Source organism: Pelophylax lessonae, assembly GCF_965119305.1.
Source record: "Pelophylax lessonae genome assembly, chromosome: 3".
Classification (NCBI taxonomy): domain Eukaryota; kingdom Metazoa; phylum Chordata; class Amphibia; order Anura; family Ranidae; genus Pelophylax; species Pelophylax lessonae.
This window is the reverse complement of record NC_138770.1, coordinates 145342766-145358592: the sequence shown is the minus strand read 5'-3', so window position 1 is coordinate 145358592 and position 15827 is coordinate 145342766. Positions and strand designations below refer to the sequence as shown.

At 40.5% G+C, this 15827-nt stretch overlaps 1 protein-coding gene and 1 pseudogene across 2 annotated transcripts; both read left to right on the top strand.

Moving 5' to 3' along the window:
- The first annotated feature begins 11324 nt into the window (after positions 1–11324).
- On the top strand, positions 11325–12683 carry LOC309550412 (annotated as a pseudogene). The gene is made up of 2 exons: positions 11325–12325; positions 12627–12683. The product of its transcript is annotated as an uncharacterized misc_RNA (transcript).
- Positions 12296–15177, top strand: LOC309551193 (uncharacterized protein). The gene is given in 2 exon segments (XM_082251692.1): positions 12296–13900; positions 13903–15177. Coding segments are annotated over 2 exon segments (1899 nt in total). The 5' UTR covers positions 12296–12975; the 3' UTR covers positions 14877–15177.
- The last annotated feature ends 650 nt before the right edge of the window (positions 15178–15827 follow it).

Below are 15827 nucleotides of genomic sequence, written 5' to 3'. Positions count from 1 at the left end.
GGACTTGCTGATACCTTCCCATTTGTTAATGTACCTCGTAGAATATATTTGAGCATGATTGTCACTGGGTGTTCAGGAGAAAGGTCATTTAGCAAATTGGCACAGATAAAGGATTATCTGAGAACCAAGATGACCCATGAAAGACTAAGTGCTCTGTGCCTACTGGCTGATGAGAGCAAGATGATACAGTTTGATGAGTTAGGTAAAGATTTTGCAGATGCTAAGTGCAGGAAGAAAGACTTTTTGTAAATAATGTAGTGTGATGCATAACTGTGATGTATGACTTGCCAGTTCCAACTATCTGTGTAACGTGTATTTTTACAGTCAATAAAGCCCAGAAAAATTCAAACGAGTATCTTCTTCACAACCTAATTTTTATGCAGTTTATCATTAATTTCAGTTCACGTTTGTCATATATTTTAATTTCTATGTTGAAGGGCCCCCAAACTTAAAGTGCCCTGGGTCCCCCAAGGTCTAAATCCGGCACTGTTACTAGTTCCTAATTTTTAACATGCAATCGTGAGAAGAGACGATTGAGGGGGGATATGATATCAATGTACAAATACTGTACTGGCGACCCTAGCATAAGGAACAAACTATTCAGAGTAAGGAGATACAATAAGACACGTGGCCACTCACTAAAACTAGAGGAAAGGCGGTTTAACCTTAAAATGCGTAAGGGGTTCTTCACTGTAAGAGCGGTAAGGATGTGGAATTCTCTTCCACGAGCAGTCGTATCAGCAGGGAGCATTGATAGTTTCAAAAAACTATTAGATGGGCACCTTGGAGACCACAACATACAGGGGTATACAATGTACGGTTAAAAGCAAACACACATACACATCATAGGTTGAACTGGATGGACTGATGTCTTTTTTCAACCTCACTAACTATGTAACTATGTAAGCGTGTCCACTGATATGTCTTGTGCATAAACATATGTAAGTAATGGTTTAGGAAACAGTCATGATGGCCCAACAACATAACAATTATTTTTTCCTTTCCTAATGTTACTTTTATCTGTTTTTATTCTTTAAAAGAACACATTTGTTGATCTCCGTGTTCTGGAATTACAGTGCGTACACTTTTACTACATATGGTGCAGTCACTTGCACCAGTCACAACAAAGATGAGATAAGGAGATAACCCTTATCTGCAACGAATGCTGTTGGTGGCCCTCCTGGGAAGTCCATACCAGCTGCTGGTGATATAGAGAGTACATGCAGTTAGTTTTACTGGATGTTTCCAGTACAACACAGTGGGGGTTATTTAGTAAAGGCATATCCACAGTGCACTTCGCTGTAGATTTGAGGGGGACATGCAAGGACAATAAAAAACAGCATTTTTTCTTGCACATGATTGGATGATAAAATTCTGCAGATTTTCTGCTCGTTTCAAATCTTACCCCAGATCTACAGTGACTGCACTTCCAAGTGCACTTGCATTGCACAGTGGGTTTGCCTTTAGTAAATCAACCCCATTGACATCTTAAAGAAAGTATAGCATACTACTGTACACCAGGTGTTGTTTTTTCATGCTAATCAAATGCAAACTCTTGATGTCATTACCCATAAGCCTCTAGCCCATATCTCTCAACTTTCTAAACAGTGAGTAGTCAGATGCTCTTGAAAATAAAGCCAGTAAGTCCTTTGTCTACCTGACTGTTCTTTTATTCAGCAGCTGCCTTTTAGCCCAGCACTGGAGATATGTGAAATAGAACAAACAACAAATGCATCCATCTGTTCTGTGTCCTGACATATTTTACACTGTATAACAAGCATGTGGCTAAGACTTAGCAGGCAGAGAGTTTACTGGCTTAGACACACTGACAATTTCAAAGGATTGACTATTCTATGAGCCCACACAAGTTCATGTATTAAAGGATAACTGCATAAAAAAAATAAGATATAAGTATAGGTGTAGCAAACCATATGACTACAGAAAAGGACCTACAGGACAGTAAGCCTATTACTATCTGGTTGAAATACATTTTCAGCTAGAATTAGCCACCGGCTGCTAATTTTGGCTAGACCAAATGTATAGGTACAGAATATGTACATGTGTATGCAGACATCTTTTTTTATATCACTGGAAAAGCAACTGATTTAAAAGAGAAGTAGAGCCAAAGTTATTTTTGCCCTACTTCTCCTGTGGGTCACAGGAGTGCACTTCGTTCTGCACTCCTTGGACCTATTTTCAGCTGACAGTGGGGTAAATTACGTCACTGAGCCGGTCCAGACTCTGAGATTCTAAGCCAGCTGCTCCTGCCCCCTGCACAGACCGGTGCTCACTGGAGACCAAGATCTGAGCAATCAACGGTCTTCGATCTCTCAGTTCTCAGTTTTTTGAGGCGGCGGACATATGCAGCATCGAGTTGATGCTGCATCCACCTAGGTGAGTATGATTGTTTTTTTTTTAACTACTACCGCACTTCTGTTTTACCAATTTTATGCCTCCCAGCTTTCTGATAAGGAGAAGAATGACAAAACGCAAAGGCAGCCTGAGAAAAAGGGGGCTGTAGCTTGTGGAAGGAGGTTTTGTTAAAAAAAATTGTAATGTGTAGCTTTAAGTGCCCATTCACACTACCGCGACTTGTCAGACGACTGGTCAGCCTGACAAGTCGCGGTCCATGCAGTGCTACAGGAACCGTTCTAATAGGAGCGACTTAAGTCGCTCCGACTTAGAAAGTAGTTCCTGTACTACTTCAGGGCGACATCGGAGCGACTTGCATCGACATTCATTATATGAAGTCCGTGCAAGTCGCGCCGAAGACGTGGAGCACGCGACTTCACAGGTCGCCCCCAAAGTCGTGCCGCGGTAGTGTGAACCAGCACTAACATAATAACCACGTAAACATTATGGTTAAATAAAACCCATGGGCAAAAAACATTTTTCTTTTTACATTTTTAGTTACCAATTTGTTTTTTACTTAACGGGATACCCCAACCAGGATACTGATAATGACTGTTGGAGGTTGCAGACAAACTGAAGAGAACTGTCAACAACTGCAGATATGCCACTGTGGACTATCAGTGACTATAAACTTGTTACAGAGAATTGTCAAAGACTATAAATTTGTTACCGTGGACTGTCAGAGACTAAAAGCTTGTTACAGAGGACTATCAGAGAGTGCTGACATGCCCCAGTGGACTGTCATAGACTGCAGATATCCAGCAGAGGATTGTCAGAGACTGCATATTTATTACAGTGGACTGTCAGAGACAGCAGACATGCTACAGTGGACTGTAACAGACTGCAGACATGCTACAGTTGGTAATCTAAGTCTGCAGGTATGTTACAGTCGACTTTCCAAAACTGCAGATATGCTACAGAAGAATTTCAGAGAATAGGGACTTAATATAGAGTACAGTTAAACAAACACTGTGGACATGCTTGAAATGCCTATAATAGATTGCTGACATGTTGCAGATGACCTACAAACGATGGAGAGAAACTATGGACATGCTACAGTAAACTGCTATAAATCACAGCCATTACAGAAACAGTACAAAACAATGGGTCTGATTTACTGAAGACAAATAGGATGTTCACATTGCAAGAGAAGTTGCACTTTGCAAGGGAACTCACCTCAGAGCTTAGTGAATGAGGTGAAGCCTTGCTGACTCATCCAAGTATGTGCCATCAAAAATGCTTTTTCTATTCTCTTTGACCATGATTGGGTATTCCTTGCAAAGTGAAACTACGCCACTTTTACTAAACTCTGGGACAAATTCTCTTACAAAGTGCAAATTCCCTTGCAAAAAGAACAGCCTACTTGCCTTTAATAAAATCAACCCCAATGCTTCCACACTCATCTGTCCTTTAAGAATTAAAGCCTGACATATACAATGCCAGATATAAAACTGAAATTTTCAAAACACAATTAGACAACATTGGCCAAAACCATTCTAGTTTCTCTTTAGGCTCTCGTTCACATTGACTGCAGCTTTGAAATTGTACGACTTCATCTGAAACCGCACGATTTCAAAGCCGCATGTCAGTGCGACATCGGGGTTGACTTGGAAGACTGCTGTGTGGCTTCGTGCACAGATGTCTATTCAAGCCGCACCCAAAATTGGCAAAAGTATTGCAGGAAATACTTTTTTATATCGATGCGGAACCGTAAAGTTGGCGTTGCACCAATTTAAACAGTGCGATTGCCGGCAATAGGATGCAACTTGTCATGCGATTTGACCTGTCAAGTCACATGACAATTCACTCGAACGAGGGCTAACACAGCAATTTCAAAGTCAAGAGAATCTATAATGATTTGCTAAGCTACCCTGCATTGCGATACTCATAAAAAAACACTAATGTAGCAGAGTTCAGATAAAGACTATTTAAAGAAGAAGTACAGGTATGGTTTAAGAGAACATCTGGATGGCTCCACACTGAGAAAAGATCTTTTTTTGTCTGATGCATGTAAAACAGCACCCAAACCCCATGGGGGAGGGGCAGGGGAAAGTCAAATTGTTTCACACTGTTCTAGCACTTAATTATGAACCCATGTCTCCTGTAACATGTATCAATAAAAGATTATCTTTTCTCGGAATGCAGCTATCGCCATTTCCGGATGTTCTCTAATTCACAGTGTTCAGCGTGATGAGCTGGGCTTTGCACCTTAACGGGAAGTATGTGGGATCTTGGTGAACAGACCAACCTGGAGCAGTGTAACTGTGTTCATAAATACAGGTATGGTATATTTTTACATAGGTGCACTGGTCCAGCTTGAACCAACGTAACCATGTATGTACTGCAGGGCAGTGACTTCACACTCTCAACCTCATCCAATCAGGGAACGCTTTGCATTCATTTAGGAGTTGCAAAGCATTCTCTGAATGGCGCCCATGCAAAGTCGCCGGCCTCCTGTGTTCAGAATACAGCAGGGTAGCCACTCGGCACGGGACCCAGGAGCAAGTGGAGATCACTAGAGTAGTGGTGTCTACTTCAGGGATTTTCAGCTTCTACGGTGATTGGCCAGGAATGGCATACACATAGTTACATTAGTGCCATACCTGCAAGTCTTCTTTAATTCTACATACAATTGGTTTATTTGGTAAAGGACTAAATACATGAAGTGAAAAGGTGAAGCTATGTTCATTTCAACTCATTCAACCATGCACAAAAGAAATTAAAATTTTTTACCTTCTCTTGCACATGCATTTGAACTAATGATCCTCCACTGGTATTTTGTATTACATTTTTAGCCTGATATGTTTAGTAGCGTTTCCCTCCCGGATACCAATGTACAAAAGTTCATTTATATTATGAAATCTATTTTAGGACTGACTGTCTTACATATGTATTCCCAGGTTTAGTGTACATAAAAGACATGAATCCATGCAACATCGTATCAATGCGGCATTGCATGCTTGTCGGTTCTGCTCACGTCTGTATTATGTATGATAAATTCACTTAGGGGAGCGCAACATGATCTTTTGGAAGGAAAGATTTTTGATAATTATATCTTGTTCCGCTCCCAATAAGAAAAGCCCTAAAGGCACTGATAGGAGTAGCTCTGTGAGATAGTTTAATGAAAATTTCTTATCTCACCGTATAACAGAAATAGTGAATGATAACTTCTCCCACTGAGCTGGGAATAAGGAAACTTGCTGTGTTACCTTGAAAAATAAGTTTATTTAGGTTATAACAGCCCCATTTTATGAAACTAAAAAATGAACCATGGATATTACAGCCTGCAGTAAAAAAAGCAGTATAAGTTAAATTGCAGTTACAGGTATTATCACTCTGACAATGTACAATCCTACAATGAACATCTTCTATTGAATATAACTATTACTTTATGTACATTTGGATTCCTGGGGTGGTAGAAAATCCATATATTTGTCAAGATCTGTCACTCTGGAGTAGATTTACTAAAACTGGAGCACTCAGAATCTTTGGCATCTGTGCATGATAGCCAATCAACTTCTAACTTCAGCTTGTTCAATTAAGCTTTGGCAATACAACCTGGATGCTGATTGGTTTCTATTGTAGAGCTGCACCAGATTTTGCACCCTCCGGTTTTAGTAAATAACCCTGTCTGTGTCAATGAACAGCATATTTGTCTACATTCAAACACCAATCTTGTTTAGGCTTCAACATCTGGACAGCTGGACTGATCTACTGATGGAGGTCACCTATGGGGTAGGGGCAATAAAATAAGTACTTAAAGGCTGCATACCAAATTTGGCTCAGTATTGTTGCACCCAAACTGCCTTTAATGTGATGTTAAACCCTTTTATTTTGTTCAAATATTTTATTCAATTATATTTAAACTGATTTACAAATAAGAAAAAGTAGCATGAAATATAGTCAGGAAATGAGTTACAACATAGGATGTCCAGCAATGTAAAAGTGGTCACAAGAACAATGATGTTCTGGCAACTCTTGTAGTCAAATCACAGTAAAAGAGACAATTAAGTGTGTAGGCCATGAGAGCATTACCACAGATAAAGATAGATACAATTCCATGGGTCAAACTAGCAATATGTGAGTGTGAAGAACCCTATGTGGGTTCTTCACACGCTATATAAATCCTATATAATAATAATACTAATATTAATAATAAGCAGGTTGAACCTCAGTTAACTGGTAAGGTAGGTAATATACCAAAGGGGGTGACTGAAGTAGGCCTTAGGTCTATAGGAATGCAACCCTGTCATGTTATGCAGAAACTATGAGAAACAGGAGGGAGAAAGTAGAGCATCCATGTTGTTATAGAAGCTTAAAAGAGAAGATAGAAGAAACTGAAATGAGGAAAGATAATGGGGGAAAAAGTAAGAGAAGGGGAAAGCAACAAAAAATCTGCTTAACCACTTGCCGACCGCTCGCCGCATATATACTGCGGCAGGCTGGCTCGACTGCGTGATTTCGCCAGCGGGGAAGCTGATTCACAGGGCCTGCAGCCACGATTGCCGCTGGGCACTTGCGATCGCTCCCCGTGGAGAGAGAACAGTAATCTGCTGTGTTGTTCTCTCTACAATCAATACAGAGTGCCTGTGTTCCTCCTATTTAGGATCACAGGGCTCTGTGTTGATTCCATAAGCCCACTCCCCTCACAGTTAGAAAACACCACCTAGACATACATTTAACCCTTGGTTCGCCCCTGGGTTAACCCCTTCCCTGCCAGTGTCATTATTACAGTAACAGTGCATATATTTAGCATTGATTACTGTAGTAATGTCACTGGTCCCCCCCCAAAATGTCAGTTAGGGGTCCGATCTGCCCGCTGCAATGTCATAGTCCCACTAAAAATTTGCTGATCGCTGCCATTACTAGTAAAAAATTATTAAATAAATAAATAAAAACTATATAAATCTTTCCCCTAGTTTGTAGACGCGATAACTTTTTCGCAAACCAATCAAAATATGCTTATTGGGATTTTATTTTACCTAAAATTTGTAGCAAAATACAAATTGGCCTAAAATGATGAAAAATTTTGATTTTTTAATTTTTGGGAATTTTTGGGAATGTTATATAGCAGAAAGTGAAAAATATTGTTTTTTCTTTTCAGAATTGTCGCTCTTTTTTTGTTTATAGCACAAAAAATAAAAATTATACAGGTGATAAAATACCACCAAAAGAAAGCTCTATTTGTGGGAAAAAGGACATCAATTTTATTTGGGTATCGTACCACCTCGCAATTGTCCGTTAAAGTAACGCAGTGCAAAATCACAAAAAATGGCCTGGTCATTAAGGGGGAAAAATCTTCCAGTCCAGAAATGGTTAAAAAAGGGTTTAATATCTACCCTTTTTAAAGAACATTTTTAGTATCTGATTTAATCATATACTGAGTATGCAGCTTCTTTGTTTTTTCATCCTTGCCTATGTTCCATTTTAAGCTGGTGACATGATCAATGCCCCAGGGTTCCTGTTTCAGGGTGGCCCCTTTCTCCTGAGGGAGCTGCCCTCACATGCAGAGACTAGAGTTGTGTCTCCCAACATTGTGCATGTCAATAGAAACACACGGTCCTTTAGCCTAGAATTGCCAGGCTTTTGCCTGCTCCACCCTCCTCCTCCCCACTTCCATTCTTCAAGCTAACAGACTGACACCAGATGCAATGTCCACTGTTAATTCTTTACTATGAAGATTGAAAATTCAGGGAAGCAGTAAGAGAAAGAGAGCAACAGCCAGCAGCATCGATAAGCGTAAAACTACAAGGGCTGGGGTGAAAATTTTAAATAGTTTACTAGGGGATATTTTTTTGTATTGTATTCAATGTGTTAAGCTAGAACATATTGAGGGTTTACATTTCTACTTTAGGAGGCTACATGGCAAAGCCTGACCCTGTAATAAAAATGCAAATAAGGCTATATGGTAAAAATCTATATTCCCTATACAGGTCAGTGATTTAAAGAACTGCATCAATAGGAACATATGTTTCTTGGAAAGGAAATTAGTATAAACTTCTAACGGGGAAACTTAGAGCAATAAAGTTGATGTGTTTGCACCTATATGCATTATATACTGTAAATTAAATACCTGCAATGTATATAAAAACAGTATGTTTGAAAATCTCCTACTGGAATTGCTTACCGTGCGAATGGCTGTGACGAAACACGTCAGGCTGGGACTAACGAAGAGCACATGATCATGCAGGCAGGGACCCAGAACTGGGCTGTTGTTGAGCACAAGGAGAGAATTGGATGTTTGTATCAAGGTGTATATTTGATTATGCTGATTTTACCCTGTCATTTTGTGAGTATTTTACATTTTTTTAAATAAATTGGTACACATACTTACTACACCATGTGAGTTTCTTCAATCCGTTTGTGATTTTTGTTGGATACCTTTTGAACTATATACATATGGGAGGTTCCTTGGAGATCTTATGATGCCCCAGCATTGATCACACTAAAAGCGTGTTTTGACCATCTGTCATAGTTGGTCTCGCCATCTGGTAAGGTGGATCTATATACACAAGTGCAGTTCGAGTGAAGTACTGCTTGCTTTTCTCAGTTAATGGAAGTATTTTGTGAGAGGACTTATCACATGTAATTTTAGATTCATTATTGATACATTACACACACTTGTTGTGGTGGACTGTTTTACACACTTTTTCTCAGGAATCTTTCTTCAATGTATGGATTTTTTTGTATTTGTTATAACTTAGTGGTGATTTGAATAACACTAATTCTTTTGTGTTTCACATAAATATATACATTATTGTTTGTTTTTAAGCACTGCACATACTGTATTTACACAAAAAATTTCACTTATTGCTCCCTTTTGGACTGTTAAATATACAATTGAAGGTGTTTTGTTATATCTGCATTAGGTAATACAAAAAAGCCCTTTTGATCCTGCCAGGAATCCAGTGAGCTTGTAATTTCTGTACATTTCAGCGGTGCTGCATTGAAACCTTAGACAGTGTTATCAGTCCTGCCTGGTTTACCTATTTGGACTACACAAGAGCTCTCCCTATGCTATGGAGAAGAGGATGGCTTTTTTTGTAGTCCTAGCAGGGGTGAGTACAGTGACAATGCTGCTCTTTCATAGATACGGTACAGTGAGTGAACATTGTAAATCTAGGACAGGAGGTGTGTCATTGGCAATATAACCAGGTATTAGTTAAAAAAAAGACAAAAAAAAGACGAAAAAAAGAAAACTATGCAGCCACCACACCTATGGACAGGTAAGCTGCAATATACAATAATATTTTTTTTTGTTCTTGGGTTTAGATACACTTCAAAGAAATACGAGACATGCAGAAGAAAAATGATGTAGGGAAAAGTCTAAGGGCCACAGGTTTATATCTTCGGTCAGACAGTTTGATTCCAGACATGTTAAACCTACATGTCCTTATATATTTTATTCTGACAACAATTTTTGTTTAACAGCAAATATTATCTTCAATTACTGGGCACCCCTATGGCATATGAAAATGTTTACTTAACCCCTTTAGTACTAACCTGGTCCCCTTAAAAAGAAGACAGTAGTCCTCGTCCCCTTTTGACTTTTAATATAAGAATAAAATGGGATTTACCATTCAACATACTGATCCATATGCAATTGACTATCTGAATTTATTACTAAACTGCGCAACCAACTAGCATTTTCCAGCAAAGAAGGTAGTACTTATCTAGTAAGCTATTCAAAGTACAGTGCACTACAGTGCCAATCCAAGTAAAAGTGTGATGTAAGAAAATAATCAATTTTTTTTTTCGTATCCCATACAGTATTATCCAAAAATAAGTGACATCGTGAAAAGTGTTTGCTGCCTATATTCATATAGGTATAGTCCACTAATTAAATTTTTATTATTTATATGAAAAATAAAACATAAAAATACAGATTTAAATGCCCTATACCTATTCACATAATAAGTAAGTGATTCCCTCCAATTATAGTGTACATACCACATTCCTTTTCCAATCAAGATTGTCAGAAATGTCGAGCCCAGAAGAAGACTGGGTGAAGATGTTAGAGGTGGCAAGGGGGCACTTGAATGTTACAGCACTGGAGTGTAAATAAGTGAAGGAGACTTTGAGCTTCAGCAACTAACTTCCTGGGTTGATCAGTGATTCAAAAAGTGCCCCAACAATTATTAAAAAAAAAAAAAAGAAAAGAAAAAAGTTGCCATGGCCCGCATTTTAACCTGAGACCTCTGCAGTATCTGGCAATGATTCTTCACACTGAGCTACCTTTGATGCTGGTGAGCACCCTGACTGATCAATTAGACAACCCTGCCTTGTGCCTTAACTTCTGCTAAACCTTGAACCCTTTCCTCCTTCCATGAACTTCCTGATTTAAGCCATATCTCTATACTTCCTGTTTGCAAGATTATTGTGCACTCTTCAGCCAGTATCTCCCTCTCATCTTTCCTGCTGCTATTGTGAAGGAATGTGATGAACACTTGTGAATTAGGCAAAATGTCTATTTTTCTATGTCTGTTTCTCTATACATGTACATATCTTCTCTGTCTTCCTTACTCAAAAATGGCCGTTACTAGATACCTCCCACCACCGACAATGGAATGTGAGAAAAAGCTGGAGCCTTGGCACAGTGCCTTCAAAAGAAGATAACATTCATGAACTCGAAGGGAACCACCTTATAACGGACATGACTAATCAGAAAGCTGCAAATCAGTATTATGCTAATATTATGCTTATGATTTACTAACATATGACACCGCCTACTAACTATTTAATACGCTGTACATTAGAAATAAACAGGAAGTATCATTTACCTGAACAATGTGTGTCAGTCTATGATATCCTTGTGCATGCACTCTAATTACCTATTTAATCAGATCCAGCAGCAAGAAATCTATTTTGAACCTGATTGAGGTTCGCGAAACATTTACAATTACCCTGACTACATGCTTTTTGTGGATGGCTCTAGATATGCAGATGAAGGAGGCAAGTACCACACAGGTTATGCTGTGACTTCTGAATTTGAAATCCTACAAGCAGAAGCATTATCACCAACTGTATCTGCCCAGGAAGCAGAGCTTCAAGCCCTCACTGCAGCATGCAAGATAGCAGAAGGCAAAAGAGCCAAAATTTACACAGACTCAAGATACGCCCTTGGAGTAGCTCATGATTTTGGCATCATCTGGAGAACTAGAGGGTTCCTGACAGCGGCCGGAACACCGGTGAAACATGGTCCTGCCATCAAACATTTAATGGATGCACTACTTCTACCAGAACAAGTGGCTGTCTTGAAGGTTAAAGCACATGGCAAGCTGAACTCTCAAGAGGCCAGGGGAAACCACCTGGCGGATAAAGCGGCTAAACAAGCAGCTACAAACCAATGAAAAATGGCCAAAGTGCAGAAGAGCAGAGTGAATCCTCAGTACAGATGCCTTTGGCAGTGCATGTGTCATCTGACAGACTATACTTAGCCTCTATGCAACAGGCGGCCTACACAGATGAAAGGCTGGAATGGATCGACAAAGGAGCAGAATACAAAGGAGATCTGTATCTGATGAAAGGGAAAACCTGTTTACCAAAATATATGTATCCATCAGTTGTCCAATGGGCACATGGACCTGCAGATCTCTCTAAGAACTTAATGAATTCACTGATCAGCAAATATTATTGGGCCCCGGGAATAACCACCTTAACCAGGAACTACTGTGCCTCATGTGCAGTATGTGCGAAATGCAATCCGGGAAGGACAGAAAAGACACCGCAGAAACATTTGGCGAAAACCCTATATCCGTTCCAAAGGATACAAATTGATCACATACAGATGCCAAAAAGCAGCCGATATGAATACGCCCTAGTGGTCGTGGACATGTTCTCAGGCTGGCCAGAAGCCTATGCAGTCACAAACATGACAGCTAAAACCACGGCTAAAAAACTACGTGGTGAGATAGTATGTAGATTTGGAGTCCCAGAGGTGATAGAGAGCGATCAGGGCCCAGCTTTCACAGCAACCTTAACAAAAGAGATTTGGGCAGCACTGGGAGTTCAGTTGGCTTTACACACCCCATACCACCCTCAAAGTAGTGGGAAGGTAGAAAGGATGAATGGGACTCTAAAGAATAGGATGTTAAAGATGGCCCAAGAGACTAACATGAGTTGGCCAGACAGTTTGCCTATCGCCTTGTTCAGTGTCAGACACACCCCCCGGGGGAAACATGCCCTGTTTCCCTATGAAATTTTGTTTGGTTCAGCCCCCAGACTTGGCTGTTACTTCCCACAGCAGTTGCAATTACAGTCTGATGTGTTAACTAGTTATGTTACACGTTTGTCTAAAGAATTAACTAGTATCCATTCTCGAGTATTTTCCTCCTTTCCAGATCCAGAAACAGACTCGGGAACGCACAGTCTTCAGCCAGGAGACTGGGTGTTGGTGAAGAAATTCGTAAGGAAAAATTCACTTGATCCCCGATACGAAGGATCATTCCAGGTGCTGCTGACTACAGCTACATCAGTCAAGCTAGAAGGGAAAAGCACCTGGATACACGCCTCCCACTGCAAGAAAACCCAATCTCCTGAAGACAAGATTCTGCCGGCAGCACAATGATTGTGCTGTATATCCTTTTTCTAATAAGTTTGATAAAAGCTCAGCAGGTGATTATCACCAAAACAGGTACTCAACAGGCGGCCATCACTAAGACAAATGGTATCACTACATTTTGGTACAATTCATCCAGCACACAAGTGGTTACGTTTACTTTTGATTTTTGTAGTATGATACCCAAATATTGCAACTGGTATAACTCAGGGTGGGCACTGCGGGCTTGTATGATGCCAAGCTATTCCGACCAGATATACATATGTTTAACGGATAAGTATTGGGGACAGAACTGTGCACATTGGGGATCAGTGGGATGGAGTACCGGAGGAGGCTGGGGGTATGAACCACAGAGTGCCATGAATAGGAAAGATTACATGGGGAAACCCCTCCTCAAACGTATGACCATCTGGAAGTCAGGGTGCAGTAATGACGGAGAAAGACTTGTTTTAAACATTGAGAATCCCAGCCCCGGAGATGCAGGACTTTATTGGTTGGGTAGGTACCCATCGAAGGGTTTACCTATAGAAAAATTTTACCTGAAAGACATGTATGACGCATCAAAACCAATAGAAAATCCCCTTAAACCTTCCATCACTACTATAAAAGATATGATAGCAATGGCAAACCCAACCTTTGAAGAGACAATGGCAGCTGAAACCAGGTTCTCTGACCCTAATCTGTGGCTTGAGTGGATGAGATTCAATGCACACAAACATAACAGAAGCAACTGCTATGTCTGTGGTAGTGCCAGGCCACATTTAGGGACAGTCCCTCTTCATATCCCACAAGACAGTGAGGAGTGTTTCCTCAGCCTGTACACTAATACGTCCACAGATCACTCTGCGTGTGAAACGTGGAAAAAGGAGTATCCTATAGCTACCAAACTTCCAAAGCCTGGAGAGGGCATCACAATATATCCTGGAAACTACACCAGGGTAAGGGAAGGTTCCTGGGTAACTTCACCGAAGGATACTGCTCTACCTATAGTAGTGTCTCGGCAAAGTTAGCACAGAACCAGGTCCAGTCCCTTGGTGACATATACTGGATCTGTGGGGATCAAAAGATTAGGACCAGATTAGAGGGAACCTGGACTGGTGAATGTGCCCTTACAAAGGTCATTATGCCTCTCCATATCCTAACAGAGGACACCCCTGATAAATACACTGACTCAGCACCCAACCACAGGAGGAAGCGAGCAACTCCCGCTGGAAGCTTTGATCCTCATGTGTACATAGATGCCATAGGAGTCCCAAGGGGGGTCCCAGATGAATTCAAAGCTAGGGATCAGGTAAAAGCTGGTTTTGAGTCTTTACTCCCCATAATAACCGTCAACAAGAATGTAGATTGGATTAACTACATATATTATAACCAACAGAGATTCGTGAATTACACCAGGGATGCCCTCCAGGGAATTGCTGACCAGTTAGCCCCCACTTCTTATATGACATTCAAGAACCGGATGGCCTTAGACATGGTGTTAGCTGAGAAAGGAGGTGTCTGTAAAATGATAGAAAAAACGGGAACCTGTTGCACATACATTCCTGACAACACTGGTCCAAATGGTAAGGTTACTCTAGCTATCAAGAAATTGGAAGATCTGTCGTTTGAGTTGAAGAAGAACTCAGGTATTATAGACCCTTGGGATCAATATTTTAGCTGGATGAGTAGGTGGCAGAAGGTGCTCGCCCAGATAGGAGTAACAGTACTGATAATCCTAGTTCTTTTAGCCCTGATTGTATGCTGTATTCTACCATTTGTAAAGAAGCTAATGAGCAAAGCTGTAGACAATAGCACACCTACATTTCTCCACCAAGAAGAAGAAGAAGACCGCCTTATGATGGAAGAGGACAAACCCTTCACCCCTCTACAGTCACTCCCTGTTCATAATTTCACAGTTCTATAGGGTTGTAGGGATAGACAGCACCTGACTGCCCTCTCCAGGCTGTATCGAGGGGGTTAGTGAACTAGTTACTGCCCTTCTCTATGTACAGCCCTAAAAAGAGTTCCGGAGGAGTTTGGGCCAGGTGAGTAGGCACTTTAGTATGAGGGACAGAAGAAATATAGCCATTTTAGGGGGGACTGTGAAGGAATGTGATGAACACTTGTGAATTAAGCAAAATGTCTATTTTTCTATGTCTGTTTCTCTATACATGTACATATCTTCTCTGTCTTCCTTACTCACTCAAAAATGGCCGTTACTAGATACTCCCCACCACCGACAATGGAATGTGAGAAAAAGATGGAGCCTTGGCACAGTGCCTTCAAAAGAAGATAACATTCATGAACTCGAAGGGAACCACCTTATAACGGACATGACTAATCAGAAAGCTGCAAATAATCAGTATTATGCTAATATTATGCTTATGACGCACTAACATATGACACCGCCTACTAACTATTTAATACGCTGTACATTAGAAATAAACAGGAAGTATCATTTACCTGAACAATGTGTGTCAGTCTATGATATCCTTGTGCATGCACTCTAATTACCTATTTAATCAGATCCAGCAGCAAGAAATCTATTTTGAACCTGATTGAGGTTCGCAAAACATTTACACTATCTATATTTTGCTGTCACTCGTTATCGACCCTTGGCTTGTTCTTCGACTACACTTCTGCCTGATCTCAACCTGCAACTACTTGTTCCGTACCTTTGGCTTGTTTACTGACAATGCTTCTGTTTCATCCTTACCTGCTTATCTGTTACTGGATCTCGGCTTGCTCACGTCCTGATGGGGTGATCCTGAGGACCTCCACCTAGTACTAACATGCAGAAAATCCATCTCTGCCATCAGGAGCTCTGGTGAACATCGGTTAGTACTTAGACTCCGCACCTCAGGTGAGCCCGTGT